Below are 18,366 nucleotides of genomic sequence, written 5' to 3' on the forward strand. Positions count from 1 at the left end.
TTTCTGCATTTGTACCACTTATCTCCCAGGAAACCAAGGCTTCACTTTCCCCACACACGTGGCAGAAAAAGCTTAGTCCCTGCAGTAGGACAGTTGGTTTTTCTGGTCAGACCACAGTGAGTCCGTGCTGGATACTTCGTCTCCTAGGGCTTGAGAGGCTAAAGCAGCTGCAGTAATGTACCCTGATCAGGTTTACATACCACCAAGTGGAAGATACTTAGGCATGCCCTAAAGCCTTCCAGTCTGCATCAGCCTATTTATTGTCCCTGGAGCACAGAGGGCAGAGAGCCATGGCCCGAGAGAACCAGGACAGGCAGTCCTGCAGTGGGACTTCCAATGTCCTTCACCACAGGCGTACTTAAGGCGTACAAAGCTGGGTGTGTGTGAACCCACATGTGTTCGTGCACACAAGTTGGGGACACTAGAGTTAGGTAGCACTATGTGTTGTTTTTCCCTTGCTTCCCACTGCTCCCTCACTTGGTCGTACTTCAGTGTGGCCTAAGAACATCCTTAGAATGTACTGGAGATGTACTTTAAAAATAGGGGACCTGGGGACCACTCATGTATACTCAGTGAGACAGCTTAGTCTGCTTGCAAGAAGGGTTAAAAAGTCATCCAGGAAATTCTAACAATAGCAGAGGGATTAAAAATGGACTGTTCTTCTCTGACCACACTGGTGACAAGTCAAGCCTGGGGCCAGTTACTGTACTAGAGCTCCTTTATGTCTGTGTTAAGCCTGTACAGCCAGGAGCCATGGCCCTTACACTCAGCATCCCGGTGCCGGGCATGAGCGCCTGAGCTGTCTCCTTCCACCCAGGCTCCAGGGCAGTCCTCCCACCCTTTAGCTTCTTTCTTTGTGCCCATGCCGGCAAGAATGGCTGAGGCTATGACCACAATACCCAATTAGTGATTCCTGGATCCCAGGACAGAAAAAGCAATTCAGATTAAAGAACAAAACAGACAAACAAAAATGAACACATAAGCCATTGCTGTTGCTTCTACCTCTCTGTATCCACTGCTGGCCGACTACAGCCTGCTGTCAGACAAGTGGAATGGCAAGTATCCTACGTCTAATTTCAAATTTAAACAACTGCTTTCGTGTCGTGCGTATGCGTATATGCGCGCACACGCACTTGTGCATGTGAGTTAATTCCAATACAGCATTTTGAGGAGGAGGAAGAGACTAGGATCCTGCTGAAAGAGCCAGAAGCAGGGAGAGGGAAACCAAGCTGTGGGCCCCTGCAAGCCAGGAGCCATGTCCCTCACAGTTCTGCATCTCCAGGGCCTGAGGCCACTGAGGGGAAACCGGAGGAAAGATTTAGATAACCTGTGACCAGAAGCTCAGGCACTGCAGGCTAGACCTGGGGGCAACTGTACCAAGACTCACAGTCGGCCTGGTGCCTTGAAAATACCAGGTAGGTAGCTCTTAGGGAAAATCTCACTAATCATGGCTTTGGTGGCATTTGTGGCAGGATTGGCTAAAAGCTGACCTTGCATCTTGAAGGAAGAAATGTGGCTGTGCTCTCTTATGACCAGCACAACCTCTTTGAGACTTGGGTCCTTCCAAGCATCATTAACCACCACTGTTCCCAGAGCCAGGCTCAGTAAGAGAGAAAAGGACAGAACATAACAGTACCGCCTGATTACATTTGTTTAATGCTTTGAACTTTCAGTGCCTATTAACATTCATCCTCTGTCTAACCCTCACAACATCCCTGTGAGGTAGGTAGAGTAGCCAGTGGTTTGCCCACGGCTGCACCAGTGTTAGGGGCTGAGTAAACCCACCCAGCAGCGTTCCTGGCTTCCAGACTGATGCGCCTTTCATTTCATGATGCACAGGCGCATTGTGTGTCTCAGATACAAGGGCATTAGGGGCATTAAGCCAGCGTCACTGCTCCTAAGTTTGCTGAGGGCATCAGGAGCAGGGTGCCTCCCAGAGGACGAGGCAGGTAAATGGAAGAAAGGCCAGGAGCGCTAGAGATTCAGAGTCATCAGCTACCATTGCACTATCCGTCTCAGCAGAGCAGACCATATTCCCTACTTGTCTTGACCTTTGTCAGGGGTTCAGGCCTTATCAGCTTATTGAGAGGACTCAGTGCCTGCTCCCAGGGGAGAGAAGGCAGCAAGAAGCCTGGCTCCCTCTTCTCCCATAGCACCTCCCCATTCTGTTCCACTCCACAGCCCAGGAAGAGGGAGAAGGTAAGGGCTGGCTGACTCAGCCTGAGAGTGCTTAGATCTGGAGCTGAAAGGCCCCAGCACCATTCAACTAATGATTATTATTAACTCTGAACAGGCCTTGGCACAGCAGCCAGCTGGCTCAGGGAGGACGCCTGGATCTCCCACAGTGAGGTTTGAAAAACAAGAGCCACATCAGCCATGCTTGGGGGTGGAAAGGTGGGGACAATGAGAAAGAAGGGACAGGCCAGTGTCAAAGAATGAAGAAAGGTGGCCTACCTTGTGAGGGGTGGGGAGAGGAGGCACAGGCTGGCAAGTGATAGCATCCTATCTTGGACAGGGATGACAGCCAAGGAGGTGAGGCTGGAAGACTTCCTCAGACTTGGAGTGTCTGCCATTTCAGCACCACCCCCAGCCCGGATGGGACTCAAGGGAAGGGGTGGTTACAGGAACCACGAAGACTTGGGAAGGGTATCCAAACTCAGAATGGTAATCCCATTACCATTTGGATTTGGAAGCAAAACCCATCTATATTCCTAATGTCCTCAAGGTTGAGTCTGAATATAATCAAACTTGGAACATAATCAAATATAGAATCAGGACTTAGCATGATATGGAAATCTGTGCAAATGGCAGGCTTTTTTTTTTGTCTGAGCTGAGCACCCTGGCTTTTTTTTTTTTTTTTTTTTTTTAGCAAAACAAGCTGACTACTGGTAGCTTTCCCTAGTCGGGAAACAAGGGCAAAGGACAACCATTTGCTTCTCCCCTTTCATTCAGCTGAGCAGACCTGAGACTCACCATGGAGAAGCACAGCTAATACCTGACACTAGGAGATACCAGAGAGGGTGGGGCGAGAGGGTGTAGGAAAGAGGAGGCCAGCAGCCACTGAGATCCCAGCTGGAGGAAAAGGGCCCTGGCACTGAAGTCTAATGCTTGTCCAGCTGCCGCCCCAGGATGTGGTGATGGAGGGAGAAATGGAAAGACAGGAGGGGAGGCAAGTTCCCCCACAATCTGGCCTGCCAGGAAGAAGAGCTCCTCCTGGTGACCTACTCCCCATACTGCAGTCAGACTCAGCTAAGCAGGAGGCGATTACCTGTGCCCTCCCTTCTGCCTGTACCCCTGCCCTCCAAGCCTACTGGTCAGAGAGGCGACAGCTGGGTCCCTTCCTCCTGCAGAATATAAATGACTCCCCTTCCTCCAGGGCTGGGAATAGACATCAGATGGCACAGCCCACGCAAACTGCCGGCTGTCAGCATGCTTGCCCGCCCGCCCACCAGCCTCCGCACCACCTGGGAGGAGGCAACACCTCAGGCAGGCTCAGGATTCCCGGCTTTGCCTGCCTGCTTGCTCCCAGATCAAGCTTGTGAACCTTATCTGGCCCACACTGTGTAGGCAAGAAGAGACCCCTATCCTTGGCCATGATGAGGGGAGAAGAGATGGAATCCTTGGAGCAAAGTGACCCACTTGGGTCACACTAATTGGGCAGCTTGAGCGAGGAGTGGGCAAGTAGGAGACAGGAGTAATCACCCTCTGCACTGCAGGGGCCTCCTTCAGGTGCCATGTTTACAGAGCTGCTGGGAGAGGCCCTCTCACGCAAGAAAAGGCATAGTGAGGTCAACTCTGCCTTTGCAGTTCCCATTCCTGTGCTACTGAATCACACCAGCCTTCTTGCTTCTGAGCCACCTGGTGAGGAGGCCCTGAATTTTTGGAAAGACCTGGGACATCCTATACTGACATGGAGGAATGTCTCTCCCTGGTCCAAGGAACCAGAGCTCCAGCCCCTACACCCCAGGCCTCCTAAAGTTTCCAGTGGGTTGCATCTCCCTGCATGAAATGCTGCTGGCATTTTCTGGCTCAGCTGTCTTCAGTCCTTCAGTCCTTCATCTCCAGAATGCACCAGAGCTCCAGAATGAGCAAGATCACAGCTAACTAGTCTGGCATCCAGCCCTCATTACCCAGGGCAGTCTGGAGAACTACTTTCAGTTAGAGCAAGGAGGTGTCTCTGCAGAAAAAGAGCCCAGCCCTCATTTGCCAGATGACATTAAACTCAGCCCCTTCTTGGACCAAAGAACTGGCAGGAGAGAACAACTAAGGAAAGCTTAAATGGCAGGAGAAGGGGATCTGGGGACAGTTTGTTTCCCTTAGATCAAAAGAGCCCACTCCTTGGCCCTTATTTTGTTCTAAAAGCTTCAGAATTGCTCCATGAAGGAACGAACTAAGGCAAGCCCCTAAGACAGGCAAAGCACAAGATAACTGGCAATACTTTGCCCTGAGCCTCTGCAGCCCTGATCCCCAGGTGCGCTGAAGGAAGTTCTCAACTGAGCTAAGGAGCCCAGTCAAGAGCCAAAGGCTTGGTTAGGTCAATGCCCTTCTGCCCCTCCAAAAACTTTAAAGTGACTTTAGTACCTTTACTGTCACGGAGTATAGAAAACCCTCTCCTGCACCCTCTCTCCACAGACTGTACCCTGGTTCAGGGGCCAAATCAGCACAGATTTCTTAAGGGCTCCCCTTTAGGGAAGTAGAGGGAGAATGAATGTAAGAATTATATCCCGAATCAGCTAAGTGGTTCAAGTGTCTAGTGACATCAACCAGATAAGACAGTGAATATTAGAGATGGAAGGGACTTAGAATGTTTAGAAACATTCACTTTCGAGGAAACTGAGGTCCTGAGGTATGGAACTTACCTAAGGTTTCTTGTACAACAGAGCCTAAGAGAACCATAAGGAAGACCCATGGGCTCTCTCCTTCACACTACTTTTTCAAAAGGGACCCGTGCTGGGTGTGGTGGAACATGCCTATAATCCCAGCACTTGGAAGGTTGAGTCAGGAGAATCACAAGTTTGAGGCTAGCCTGGGTTAAATAGTAAGTCCCAGGCCAACTTAGCTACAGAGCGAGACCTTGTCTCAAAAAAACAAAACAAAAGGGTGGAGGGCAGGGGCAAACAGCCATGGCTGCCATTCATAACTTACAGGAACTCAGCTCTTCATCTGGTATACAAGCAAGATAGCCACTGTCACCCACTAACACCTAATACTTCTGCCTCCCTTTAAGAATGAAGGCTTCAGGCTCAAGTTCTCTATTATCTTCCAGTACATTATCTTCCCAATACATTTCCCCACTGGAGTCCACAGAATCATCCTTCAACAATAGCAGCTTGGGTTTCTGCAGCCCCTGGCCCAACCACAAAGTGCAAAACCCGATCACTTCTGAAGTAGGTCCCTTGAAGGTCACCAAGGAACCACTGAAGTCCAAGGTAAGTATCCCACCTAGATTGAGAGTTCAGAAGCACTCACATTTCCATCTTCTTCCTTGGCAAGTAGGAGCTGGAGATCTGGTGCATAATAACTAGGGCTGGGTACATTGGCAGTGCCAGGCACAAGTACCAGGCTGCACCTTTGATCTGAGCCTGGAACCATGCTGAGTACATACCCAGGAGCACGGTTGCTGTAGCCATCAGGTAGACCACCAGTCCACATGTCAGATGGTAGAGCTTGAGGCGAGCTACCCTGGAGACCCTGGCTGCCCGAGGACAGAGCAGGCACAGCCCACACAATGCCTGGCCACCAGTGACCAGTAGTGTCAGAACTCCTACCCAGCTGTGCCAGGACACCAGGTGAGGCAACTCACTTCGGATCTTGCTGGAGATGATGAAGCCCAAGCCCAGGGCAGCACAGAGGATGGCTAGGGTCTGCCCCGCCCAGTGGAGCCGGATCCGAGCTTTTCGGGAGCAGAAGAGGAACAGGGAGTGCTCAGGAGAGAAGAGCAGGATGGCCTCAGCCATGCAGAGGCAGAACTGTAAATACAGGAGAGGGCCAGTGAGCTTCAGGTCACCTTGGAGGCCAGAGAGAAAGGAGGTGCTATCACACATCCAAACAAAGAAGACAAAGGGTGAAGGTTAAAGGACTTCCACCAGGATCTCCTGCTGCACACAGACCATTCCTTGACCAGTCAAACAGCAAAGGTTAAACTTCCTCCTGAACTGAGGGGGCAAGAGGGGCAACGACTTGACAACATGCCTTCTAATTCTGCCTTTCACGACCCAGTGGAGAAATAACTTCCACTCCTCCCACCCTTCTCAACCACCTCACACTTAACCTATGGCCCAGCCCTCCAAATTTCCCAATTCTATAGGTTGCAGGGAAAGATGAGGCCCTAGCTGTCTTCCCCACCTCTCTGAGCCTCCGAAAGGCTGAGCTTTCTGAACGCTGCTTGTTTCCCCAGGTGTGAAGGTAAGCATATCTGAACAAATACGTTGCAGAGAGAAGTCCAAACTCACCGCCAAGGCCATGAATACAGGGTGCCAGGAGAAAAGACCTAAGAATCAAAGAGAACAGGCTGATGGCTGGGCACCATTGTTCCTGCCCCCTTGTCCCCTCCGTGGCTAGGTGGAATCCAAAGAACCAAGGAAGAAAGGTTTACATGCCATCCCTAAGCCTAATGAAGAATCCTGAACTCAGGGCAAAGAGGAATGGTCAAGGGGCCTCCACACAAACACACACCAGCTTGGCTTGGGTTCCCCATGTGCCACCTCTCAGCTGTGCTAGAGTAAACCTCAGCCTCGGTCCTTCACTGGAATCTTTCTTCAAGAGCCCTGCTTCTAGCAGTCCATCGCCTTAACCATGAGAGCCCTGCCTCTAAACAAGTATTAGTTCGGTCTTTTCTACCATCTGCCCTCTTCCCCACCTCCTCTACCGCCCAAAGCTCCATCCTTCCAGGACTCCCCATGCCCCGCCCATCAGCTCTTATAACCACTCACTGCCCACCCTTCCCCTGCTCGGGGTCCCCTTCCACGTCTTCCAGCGCTCCGGAACGCGGCCCCTCCAGCAGCTCGGCTCCGCCCCCTTCCGTGGCCCTGCCCCGCCCCGCACACTCACTGGTTCCCGGCCGGGACAGCACAGTCAGAAAGATGGTGAAGCCCAAAGCTACCAGGTGCGCCAAGATCCCACTGCCTCTACGCAGCCAGCGGGTCAATCTCGGCTCCCTCGCTGGAGCGGGAACTAGATCTACCTCCAGCGGCTGCATGGCCGTGCCGGGCCGGCCCGCACAGTCCAGCTGCCAGAGGCGTCTTCCGGGTTTGCGATCGCGGAGGCGGCGGCGGCTGCACGAGAGGCTCCTCCCCGGGACGCCGCAGGCAGTGCGGCGGAGGCGCCCACAGCGCCCTCTGGGGGTTGGGGGGGAAGCGCATCGGCCCCACGGGGTTGCTCCCCGAAATCCCGACAGACCGAACAGCTCCCAGAGGGCTGCATGTCAAACCGCCTATGGAAATTACATCTGTGGCGAATGATTCCAATGAAACCCAAATCACACACGCGGTGCACTGACCCGAGCACGAAAGCGGTGTTTTAAGCAGCCTTCCAGAAGTACTGAGTCTCCCTGGCTGCTCGCTCTCACCTACCATCTCATCTTCTTCCGTGTTACGGGAACAAGATTCCCTAACTAAACTCAGGAAAAATAAAAGGACAAGGCCAAACATAGTTTCCTGCACCTGGTAAATTCAGGTTTGAGGACCACAGGAGGGAGACATCTCATCCTCCCACCTGCAGTTATCCCCAGTGAGACACTGGAGGAACTAGGGCACTCCTGGCCCTCACCGCCTCCACAACAGCTGCTCACCTCCAAGGAGCAAGGTGATCCTGAGGAACCAGGCCTCCCCCACCCCAAGTCCTGCAACGCCCTTCCCCTCCTACCTCCCCAAAGGTGTGGTCCTGCCTAAAGAGTAACTACCTGGGAGAGGCTCTACTCCATCTTTAAAGACAAACCCACAGGCCAGGAAGAAAGGGACCAAAACAAGCTGACCAGCAGACATCAGGGACATCCTGAGAGCAGTTGGCAACCCAGCTTGAACTCTTTACATGGTTGAGAAAATGAGGCTGCTGGCAGGAGGTGGGAAGGGCAAGAACAGCCAAAGAAACTGAGGAAGTAATTTGGAAGGGAATGGAAGTCTAGGGTTGGTAGACCAGAGAAGGGCCACAAGCCAACTCCCACAGACCCCCAGGGCAAAGACCCAAAAGTAGAGCCAGAGGTACAGCTCCCCTCCCACTCTCCAGCTTTCCTTCCCTATAGGACGAAAGTAGTCTCTGAGGCCAGATTCTGGGGAGCCTTGTTCATTCAGAGTCATAAGCCTCATCACTCTATCTAGAGAGAAACCCAGGGACCAAATCCAACATGTTCACACTATGTGTGTGTGTGTGTGTTTACACACACACTTATACAGAGACACTGGGCATGACAGTCTGGCTGCCTATCATCTTAGCTTCCCAGGGTGGGGTTGGGGACACTAAGGACACTCATTTTGCTACATTGTTTTTGTTCCTTTTCTATGTTTCTGTCTTTATATTTTCTTAGCAGCAACAGAACAGGGAGACAGTCTTGAGGTATTTTAAAGAGTTTTTTTTTTTCTTAAAAAAAATAATATAAAGTTATAAAAAGCGGCAGCAGCCTTGGGGCTGGGATCTGGAGGGGAGGAGGTGCTGGAGGCTCCGTTGCAATGGGCAGGCACTTTCTCGTTAATGGGCTTTTGACTGCAGGAAGACAAGAGGCAAGAGAAAGGATCAGGGTGGGGATCCTACTGGTCATCCTACCCAGTGAACTGCGTAAACTATAAGGGCTAAACCTTGCTTTTCTTCTGCTGGCCTGGTAAGTAAAACTGAGCAAGGGGAAGATGAATGCCAGCCCAACAGGGGAAGCCTGGACAGTGAAGCTGGAAACGCAGCTGCACATGGGCAAACACACAAGTCAGGCCCTCAACAACTGTCAAACTTTGCTCCCTTACGGGTGCTAGGGAAGTTCATATGCATCTTGCTTGTGCCTAAATCATGACAGCATCCCTGTCCATCTCTGAGAAGTCCTTCCTGGTAGAGATCATATAGATAGCTCAAAGCAGGCTCCCACAGAAAAGGCAAATAAAACCTCGCTGCAGCCTTCACTGAAAGAACCTGCTGACACCTGAGAACCTGGAGCTGGGTACATCTGCAAGGTAGACACATGTGCCTATGTGGACCTTAGGTGGTACACCCGCTCTTCAATGCCCTGATGCCCAGAGGAAGAACTAAAGAACAAGAACCGGTGGCCCAGCACATTGGGCCACAGTTCAGAGATCCAAACTCCTTTCCTTCGGGGAACAGAGGGATCTCCAGGTCCTGAAGTGAAGGCCACAGCCAATTTAGAAAGAAGTGGTCCTTTCATTAACACAAAAGCCAGGGTAGGGGGAGCAGTATGTCCTGAGCTCAAGGGAGAGGACTGGGTATAAGGGAAGGTCCATTAGGCAAAAGTTGGAGTCACCACGGAAAGAGCTGACCTCTTCTCTCTAAAGTAGATGATCCAGACATTCTCTCTCAATTTCACCTTTCCTCCTTCTCTGAACATGTACCTTCTCCATATCAGGTACCCACCGTGTTCCCCACCCTCAGCCCATGCTCTTCGGGGAGCTGGGCTGGTACCTTCAGTGTAGAGCACTTCTCCTCAAAGGCCAGGGCCGGGCCTGGCTTCTTGCGGCGCACAGAGCAGGCCATGTCGGCAGGGGCACCGGCCTGACAGTGCTTGGCCTTCACTGGCCGGCAGTAAGTGGCCAGGTTTTTCCGCTTCTTGGCTACCTCCTCCTCAGAGAGGCAGTTAGTTGGCAGGGCCTTGGCTGAGTGTCCAGCCGCTCCCCGGTTCTCTAGCTGAGAAGCCTTGACCGGTGTGGGGGATGGGTGAGGGGAACCCCGACAGTCCAGGGGCCCTGCCCGCTTCACTCTTGGCCCCACTGTTCCATTAAGCCCCATGCCCAGGGCTGTTTTAGTCTTGGCTGACAGACCCCGGCAGCTAGAGGGTTTGCCTTTTCCAGTGGGCTCCAGGATGCAGGTCCGTTTGAAAGTGGTGGGGCCAGGGGATAACTTCCGCTTTCGAGAAGGGGCTTCTACCTCTGCCCCATCCTTGCCTTTGGACAACCTGCTGGCCTTGGAAGGTGGCAGCTTGCTGAAGGATGGAGAGGGCGTGTTGGCAGGCAGTGGTGAAGTGATGGCCTGGGTGCCACCCATGCACTCTGCCTGGCTGCAGGCGGCTGCTACACTGGGGGAGCCTGCAGGGTAGCTAGGTACAAGGCTGTCCTTGGTGGGGGGTATAGAGGCTGGGCAGGTGGGTCTGGGGGGTGGGCCTGGAAGTCGTGGGCAGCTGCCCACAGAAGACGGGCTAAGAGGAGAAGATAAGGGGGAGCTGACAAGGTGGGATGGAGGTTCAGCCGCCGGTGGGATCTTCCTGCAGAAAAGAGAGAGCCCCACTGTGACTTCCAAGCAAACAAGAAGGCTTCCATACACTAGTCTCTCCTCCCACTGAGAAAAGACCAGCAGAGCCCCAGAGCTGCTGCCCTCTGCTGGGAGAAACTGGAACTGAGGACTAAGAAGGCTCAGTGAGAGGAAGGAATGAACTAGTAGGATATCCAACTTAAGAACTAGTGTACAGATCCATTTAACAACCTCAGTTTGGGCATCCCCAATCCCGTTACCCAAAAGCTACTGGAGGTAGCAAATAAGAGTCTAGATTCGTCCCCAAAGCACCCACTCGTGTCCTGCTCCAGACTGGCAAGTCCCCACCCTCTTCATGCCACTCCCCATCTGGGATCTTCCTGACAATGAGCCAGGACACACCAGTGGGTATGGTGTGAAGCATTGGGGTTTCTGAAGCCCAAGTACACCGGGACCTGAAAAGGGCCCAAGGGACTCACTTCCACATGTGCGAGCTGAGGTGCCGTTCCAACATGGAGCTGAGTGCTGAGCAGAACCGGTCCAGCCGTCGGCTAAACACATAGCATCCTGGGCTCACCAGCCGGCTCCCAAAGGTGCAGAACTGGAGGCAAAAGGAAGGGATGGGATCGGTAGGGCGTAAGCTACAGGGAGGGCAACTGCCCACAAGATCTGACCTCCCCCCATACTGTGGGCCAAGAGGGCTGGGTACCCCCGAGCCCAGGCCCCTGCCCCAGGTCCTTACCGCCTGTGGCCGCGGGGGCCGGGTTGCATAATGGCAGTCAGGGGAGAGGTGGAGGTCGTCAGTTGTCCCCTCCTCCTCACTCTCCTCGCTGGAGGCCTGGGCCCCACCCCGAGGCAGGGGAAAGGGGAACAGGCCTGGGTCCCCATCGCCACCACAGGGGCCTTCATCATCCAACTCACTTTCAGAGGAGGCCCGGGACCTGGAGGGGCCAAAGGGGGTGTGAGGACAATGTGACTGGTATGGGGTCAGGGTGGGGGTGTCCCTGAACCCACAAGCTCACAAGCAGGGTGTACACCCTGCTGGGTAATTAGAGGAACAGGAAGAAGGGAAGGATGGGAGGACACGATAGAGCTCACAGAGTAAGAGACAAAGCCCGGGACCACAGCTCCCAAGGGATTCTCTCCCCAGCCCCTTCACTTCCCAGGCCCTGCCTCCTCAGGGGGAAAATCTGCTCCAGATTCGCCTCCTCCAGAAAGTCTTCTGAGCTTAACTGCACCCAGCTCTGGTCAGCCCAGTCAACTCTCTCAACCCCCTTCTTGCATCACATATTCCTGTGAGCCTGTCTGGGAGCTGAGCCTGTGTTTCGTGTCTGCCCCTCGTGTTACAGGCAGAGATGCGTGTGTGTCTCCTTCGGCAAGGCAGGCTCTCCCCGGGGTCCAGCGCAGCCTCTGCACACGAAGGGGCCAGTGAATGAATACACAGTAGGACTGCCTCACCCAGGACCCTGACCCTTTCAGCTCCCCAGTGACAAGTTGTGGCCTGTTAGAAGCAGCTGGGAAAATGTTTGTATCCCGAGTGTTGGATCAAGCACACCTCTGGGAGGCTGGGATATTGTGGTCTGCTTGGGCAGGAACAGGGGAGTCACCTGCTTTCACCCCACTTCAGGGGCCCAGATATCCCCCCACACTCAGATCCAAGTGAGCACATCTTCCAGGACACTCCCTGTGCCTGTCTCCAGGGCTCCCTGGTGCCATAGGGGCTGAGTATCCCCAGGTGAGGTGGGGGTCAGTCTCTGGACATACCTGGGAAGTGCACAGTATGGGTAGGTCTGCTTGGCACGAGCAGAAAAGGTGCTGCTGGGCACAGCCGCTGCTGCCACAACCTGGACTGAAGAGGGAAGCTCCTGGGAGGAGCGCTCGAGAGCGGACTCCTTGCGCCCTGGGCTCTTCTCCTTGGGAGACTCCCCTTTGCGGGAGTTGGCCTTCAGCTCTGCCACTAGCACATCAAAGTCCTTGGAGCGGCCCTGGACCTCTCGGCGCTGGTGCACCGAGTGGATCTAGAATACAGCAGGGTGGAAGGGTGGGGAGGGGTGTGAGCTGAGCAGGGTGAGGGACAGCGGTGTGCTCTGGCCTGGGCAAGCGGAGAGAGAGGGAGTGTGAGTGTGTTTGTGGGTGTGTTTGTATATCTTTGTTTTACTCCCCATGGGGCCAAAACCCTCCTTTGGGGTGGGGGATCTGGAAGGCACTTCCTGCCTGCCGCTCCCACTCTGTGCTCACTTGGGGATAGCTTCGTCTCCCCTTCCCTGGTGTGAACCTAGCCCACCCCTTGAGCTGGGTCTTCAACAGCTTCTAAATTCCTCTCCTTGCCCAGGTCCTTTGTCTGTGCCAACCTCCCTCACCATGCAGTGGGAATGGGGGTTACCTTGCAGGTCAGCAGGCGAGTACATATCTTTTTGGTCTCTGGATTTATGACCCCACACTGCCTGTTGAGGTCGCACTCCTTCCCTGTGGGGAAAGAGGTTCCAATGAGCCTGAAGGCCATTTCTTAGAGGTCCATGGGAGGATCTAGCCTCTTCCTGTCAAGGGCCCAGGAAGAACAAGGACTAATGCCGAAGACCATCCAGCCCTCAGGTCTAGGGCTCCACTTTCCAGAGACATTCTTCTGGGCATCCACAACCCCACTGGATGTGAACTACACCCGTACCCAGCCCCACCCCAACCCAAGCACTCCTTCCTGAGACCACAGGCCCAAAGCAGGGCAGCACATGACAACAAGCCAAAGCAGCCACAGGCATCTGGGATGCCAAGAAAACCAGCTGTGAGATGTGAGAAAGGAGATAACCAACAACTGTCCAAGGTGGGGAAAAATAACTCTGCCTGCTTATGCACAGGCTTCCTCAGCCCACCTCAGGAGATCATAGGGCTCCTGTATCCCACAAGCTGTGATAGCCAGGCTCACCCCTTCTGACCCCAACCTTTCTGACCCAAGGACAAGGCAGCTGAGGAATTCCCCACTCTACATTCCTGACCCCCAGGACCACAACTACTCACGAGCCATCTTCCGATGGGTTTTGGGAGGCAGCCTGGCCCCACTGGGTTCCTTCTCTGGGGAGCTGCTTTCCACTCGGTGACTGGAGCCCTCACTGGGGATTATCTCGATGCTCTCTCTGCCAGGAGGTTCTTTAGAAGGGGGAGCCGTGGGGATTTTTCCAGGGGAGTCCTTGGGGACTGGCTGGCTGAGGAAAGCAGAGGGTGGGGCCACCCTGATTCCATGTCCATCAGGCTTCGGGAGACTGGACATCTTCTCCAGATTCACCACAGGCACGAAAAGGCTACACGTGGAGAGAGGGTATGGGCTGGGGGGTGGGGAAGCTGGGCCTGGGGCCTGGAGTCTAGCCCACAGCCATCTCCTACCTGGCCCTGGAACTTGGGTGGGCTCCAGAAGGGGTGTGGAACATGGGAAAAGGGAACCCACATTCCCTCGAATACATGGAAGAGAGCTGCAGATAGGGCTGGCTGCCTCCTGCTGTAAGCAGGACCCCTGAACCCAGGGCTTCCTCCACTAGTGTCACCCCTCCCTGGTTCAGGGTCAGGGATGGTCTTGGGGAGTCTCCAGCCTCTTCTTACCAGAGGTTGTCCTTCTGGGTCTTCTCAGGTGGCTGGTGGCCACGGCTCCGGGACCCCTGGCCCTTCTCCCTGGAGGAGGTTTTGGTGGAACCTGGGGCCCTACAAGCTGGGCCCTGCCCATTCACTACATGGCATTTCTGAGAGCTGGCAGGGGCTGGAGGTGGGGGTGGGGCCCGGGCATAAAGCTTGCTGAGGGGCCCATGTCTTCTTTCTGTCACCAGGAGGTGGAGAGAGTAACGGAGGTGAGTGGTATGGACTGCCTCTTTCCCCAACTTCCTAACCAGTCCACTGACTCACATCACAGAATCTGAGTTTCCATAGCCTAGGCTATGAATTTGCTTCTTTCCTTTCCAAATTGGGGCTTTAAGACTCAAAATTCAGAACCCAGCTTCTTGAATCTCTTAACACCACTGGATGCTGGAAGTTTGCTCAAACAATAATCCCAACCCCATAATTCTCTGAAGCTGCCCCTAGGCCTTCCTATCCCCAGCACCACCCTCCATTACCCCACGCCACCCCAGCTGACCCTGTCGTAAGAGTTCTATGTTCCACCTTCCCCGGTCTCCTTATCTCCCCCTCAGGGCTCCCCTCACCGCAGTGTTTCTGGAAGGCTTGAGGTTTCACCACCTGGCTGCAGTGGTTACACACAACCAAATAGAAGTCGTCATGGGCAGGGCAGTGCCCAAAGATGGACATGTCTGCAATGACAAAAGCCCTTATCACTGGGGCTGGGGACTCAGGGTTCCCTTTAAGATCTGAGATCAGTCCCACCCCGCCACCTCAGAAGGCACATCACCTCCCAACTGACGTGACAGGCTTTCTGCTGGATGCTTCCAGCTTCCAGAATTCTAACCAGACCTGAAGTATGTGGACTTTCATGTGAGGAGATGCCAACCACTTTATGGTTAAGACCTCCAACAACAGGTCACAGGAGCCAGGGCCACCTGCTGACTCAGACCTCCAAAATGAGGATACCCAGCCTTGTTGCTTCAACAGCCACCACCTTCTGGTGGGAGAGAGGAGGGTGGTCCTGTTTGCCCTGAGTCCCATCCCTAGGCGTGTTGACTCTCACCTTCTTTAATGAGTGTCATGGCATCCAGCTTCTTTGTGTTTTTGCTACTCTCCTCTAGCTCAGCCCCTGGAGGAGAAACATGGCTCAGAAGGTCCACTCCCTTCCCAGAGCCCCATCTCCTACCCCAGCAGGGCCTGTGGCCTGGCACTACGAAGCTCACACCTGACAAGCTCCTGGTACGCAGAAGCCCCAGAGAACCTTTCAGAGGGTCATTCTCAAGTCCCCATTCTTCTTTTACCTGCTCCTCTGTGATGAACTGGTCCCATTTAAGAAGAATCCTACCATCTTGCTTAGGGACCCTCCACTCCAAGGTTTAGTTCACAATTCCACTGCTGACTAGTCGGGTGACTGTTGGTAAATATCATCTCTTTTCTGGGGCTTGTTTTCACCCATTTGAAGTGGGGGAGGAATGCTACTGAAATTTTTCTGTAGGTCTCTTAGTCCCTATGAGCTTTCTCATAGGAGTCCTTTCTGCTACTCTGTGACATCACAAACAGATACTGTCCCAGGTCCCTACTGCCATAAACTCAATTTTGTTCCACCTGAGTTACGATAGCATTGTCAAAGTTACACTCAGCTTCTCAGGGCCTGCACCGATAGAAGGGTCACAAGAGCCCTGTGTTTGGGCCCTTTGGCATCTTCAAAGTCTCTTTGGTCAGCTAGGCAAACCCATCCCCTTCTTGGGGGGGGGGCAGTTTGCCCTTGTACCTCAGTGTCTGGATTAATGACAAAACATCTTAGCTGTGCAAAGCAGCTCTTTTTCCATCCCCCTGCCTTACTTCTTCCCCTCCCCCCCCCACACTTCTCTACACCCCCTTCCTGTCCTTTGGGGGGGAAAAAAATCAATTCTGAGTCACCAAACCCATCTGACTCCATTTCCGGTTCTCAATGCACCCAGACCCCGACAATGGCCCCTTCTTTGCCCACCAAGCATGGAGCAGTCCCAGGGTGGCTTCTGCTCCCACTTAGGTCTGCACTGATGCTCACTGACAGATTGCCCGTTTCTAGGATGTGAAGATTATTGACAATTTATATAATATCCACATATGAGGGGTGGTGGGTTAGGCATGCCAGAGACAAGGGACAGCTCCCACTCTTAAGTCCTTTAAATGCAAGTGTGGGGAATGATGGACAGAACAGAGCTGGGAGTGAGATGTCTCAAAGGAGAACAAGTGTCATTAGAGATTGCTCCATGAAGTCTCCTCCTTCACCCTTCTCACTTGCAAACTTCTTCAGGGGCGTGATGCCTGCTGTCACCCCCAAAGGCCACGAGGCCAGGTGCTTCCTGGGGCTCAGGAGACAAAGATCAGAAGGGGCTGTAGGCCCGCTCACCAAAAGCACTCAGGGGCCTTCAGAAGGTGAGGGTCAGGGGAGAGAGCCAAGAGGCAGGGCAGGAGGCCCGGGAAAGGATAGAGGGCTGAAGGCATGAATGGATGGACTGAAGGAGGGAGAGAGGGAGGATGGATAGATGGATGGGTGGGAGAAATTAATGCGGAGGAAGCAGAGGTCCAAGAGTACTGCAGCCGTAGGAAAACCATGAAAAGGAGCCGGAGGTGTGGGGCAAAAGGCGAAGGAACAAGGGGGTTATGGTGGGGGGCAGAGAAGTGGGGTGCGTGGGAAACACGTGGAGAGGACTGCTGCGGATGGGGAGAGCCGGAGCAGGTGCAGGAGGGGCGGAAGCTGAAGGCCAGCAGTCAAGGAGAGACATAAAAGCAAGTAAATGTGAGGGCATGTACTGGCACGAGCAGAAACAGAGGCGGGCAGGGTGGGCTGCGAGCGGTAAGCCGGCGCTAGGACCCGGAGGCGCGGAGGTGCGGAGCGGGCGGGCATTAGGACCCGGCGGGTCCTTTGTTTGGGGGGCCGGGGAGCCGGACGGCGGCTCCAGTCGGCGGCTCCCCTCAGCAAGCGGGGGCCTGGAGGGGGGAGGGGAGATAGTGATGGGGTACCCAGACTCTAGAGTGGCTGTACTCACCGTCGGCCGCAGGCAGGTCCGCCCGCTCCACCCACGAGCTCCAGCTCTGTCCCGCGAAGTCATCGAGACTCGGCACTCGCCGCTCCAGAGCGGCCATTGCTGCCGCCGCGCGTTCACGCACCGCCATCACCACCGCGGACGCGCGCCCGCCCCGGCGCCGCCGCCGCGCGGCCCCCTCCCCCTGCCCCGCCGCGGGCACGCCTCCCTCTCCCCCTACCTTTCCGGCTCACCCTTTGCGCAGGCGCAGCTCGAGTTGCCTGGCCCTGCCCCCTCCTTCCCGCATAGCCTTCTGGGAAATGTAGTTTCCGAGAGGCGCTGATGCCTACCAAGCTTGCGGAGAGAGCTCTCGTAAAATGCACAATTGCAGGGGTAGAAGAGGAGACCAAAGCCCCAAGATCCCCTCTCCTGACCCTTGTGCACACATCCCTTGTGCCTCCAGTGCACTCTCCCAAGCTCGCTGCACACACACTTCAGTCCCAAACCTCTGCCCAAGACGCCCCTCTAAAGCCGTGCGTCCGCCAGCTGGCTGGCGCCTGTTCCCCGGCTGGCGGCCACGAAGCGACTCTGTTCCCCCGTAGATCGAATAGGGTAGGTGCAGGGAGGTGGGCGCTGTGAATCAGAAGGGCAACGGGAGGGAGTCTGTAGGATGTGCTGAAGGACACAGGGGTTGGAGTCGGGGAGGGCCTCGGCTCCTGTATCGTTTCTTCTCCGTAGCAACCCCGGGCTACCCTGATGCAGAGCAGAGGGCTGAAGTGCTGTTGTCTGGTTTGGGAGGACCTGGCTGAGCTGACCAAGATCACCTGTCAGGATGACAGAAGGCTCTCTCCCAGCCAGAGCCAGCCCCGGAACTAGGGTGGCCCCCAGGCAGCGTCTCTGCTGATCCGGCTCTCTCCTGAGAACTGCGATCGATACCCTGCACCGCCTCTTCCCAAACCCTGGCTGGACCCTGACTCCATCCATCATTTTGGCTTCTTTTTCTAATGAATATTTTCGCTGCTGAAATAGCTGCTACTGAAACCTTGGCATAGGGATATTTCTCATCGGATCTGTCATTTTTCTTGCTAAGGGCTGGAAAGTATCTTAATCATCCACCCCATTCTTCTCAGCTGATAACATTTCTTCCCATTATCACAAAAATCTGCTTCTGCCTTTCCCCCATCTCATCAGAAAAGATATATTAATCTTTTCCCTTCTCAACCCTTCACCCTCACTCTCGCCCCATATTGCATCCTTTTAGCTAAAAGGAAACCAAGTTTGGGAGCAAATATAAGTCAAGGTCTATGACATTGAGATCTCAGACTTCTTTTGTATACAGTGAGGGCAGGGTTTTTAACCT

The 18,366-nt window shown here is 54.2% G+C and overlaps 2 protein-coding genes across 8 annotated transcripts; both read right to left on the minus strand.

Annotated features, from left to right (window-relative positions):
- Window positions 1-1,633: 1,633 nt before the first annotated feature.
- On the minus strand, window positions 1,634-9,595 carry Cyb561d1 (cytochrome b561 family member D1). Of its 7 annotated transcripts, none has more exons than XM_074050827.1 (3): window positions 9,568-9,595; window positions 6,453-6,490; window positions 1,634-5,969 (listed from the first exon to the last, which is right to left on the minus strand). In XM_074050827.1, the coding sequence occupies exons 2-3, from the start codon at window positions 6,462-6,464 to the stop codon at window positions 5,466-5,468; spliced, it is 516 nt and encodes a 171-aa protein (XP_073906928.1). In that variant the 5' UTR covers window positions 6,465-6,490; window positions 9,568-9,595; the 3' UTR covers window positions 1,634-5,465. The 7 variants fall into 7 exon arrangements, with proteins under 7 accessions (XP_073906928.1, XP_020036784.1, XP_020036785.1 ...); XM_020181195.2 differs by lacking the exon at window positions 9,568-9,595 and adding an exon at window positions 7,184-7,917; XM_020181196.2 differs by lacking the exon at window positions 9,568-9,595 and adding an exon at window positions 7,051-7,893.
- On the minus strand, window positions 8,550-17,183 carry Atxn7l2 (ataxin 7 like 2). The gene is made up of 11 exons (XM_074050825.1): window positions 17,031-17,183; window positions 15,059-15,124; window positions 14,580-14,684; window positions 13,987-14,197; window positions 13,411-13,691; window positions 12,782-12,864; window positions 12,163-12,416; window positions 11,141-11,339; window positions 10,878-10,999; window positions 9,616-10,411; window positions 8,550-8,697 (listed from the first exon to the last, which is right to left on the minus strand). Exons 1-11 carry the CDS (start codon window positions 17,155-17,157, stop codon window positions 8,683-8,685), a joined length of 2,259 nt encoding a protein of 752 aa, XP_073906926.1. The 5' UTR covers window positions 17,158-17,183; the 3' UTR covers window positions 8,550-8,682.
- Between the last annotated feature and the right edge of the window lie 1,183 nt (window positions 17,184-18,366).

Source organism: Castor canadensis, chromosome 12, assembly GCF_047511655.1.
Source record: "Castor canadensis chromosome 12, mCasCan1.hap1v2, whole genome shotgun sequence".
Classification (NCBI taxonomy): domain Eukaryota; kingdom Metazoa; phylum Chordata; class Mammalia; order Rodentia; family Castoridae; genus Castor; species Castor canadensis.

What these genes read in the sequence shown, in the direction of transcription:
- Cyb561d1 (XM_020181195.2), bottom strand. Translation starts at nt 7,649, where the DNA reads ATGTTTGGCCTTGTCCTTTTATTTTTCCTGAGTTTAGTTAGGGAATCT. An exon ending in CGGCCATGCAGCCGCTGGAG is followed by an intron (nt 6,491 to 7,183) that starts GTAGATCTAGTT and finishes TTTGATTCTTAG; the next exon opens with GTCTTTTCTCCTGGCACCCT. An exon ending in CTGTATTCATGGCCTTGGCG is followed by an intron (nt 5,970 to 6,452) that starts GTGAGTTTGGAC and finishes CTGTATTTACAG; the next exon opens with TTCTGCCTCTGCATGGCTGA.
- Atxn7l2 (XM_074050825.1), bottom strand. Translation starts at nt 17,157, where the DNA reads ATGGCGGTGCGTGAACGCGCGGCGGCAGCAATGGCCGCTCTGGAGCGG. An exon ending in CATGACACTCATTAAAGAAG is followed by an intron (nt 14,685 to 15,058) that starts GTGAGAGTCAAC and finishes TTGTCATTGCAG; the next exon opens with ACATGTCCATCTTTGGGCAC. An exon ending in CCATACTGTGCACTTCCCAG is followed by an intron (nt 11,340 to 12,162) that starts GTATGTCCAGAG and finishes TGGCCCCTCCAG; the next exon opens with GTCCCGGGCCTCCTCTGAAA.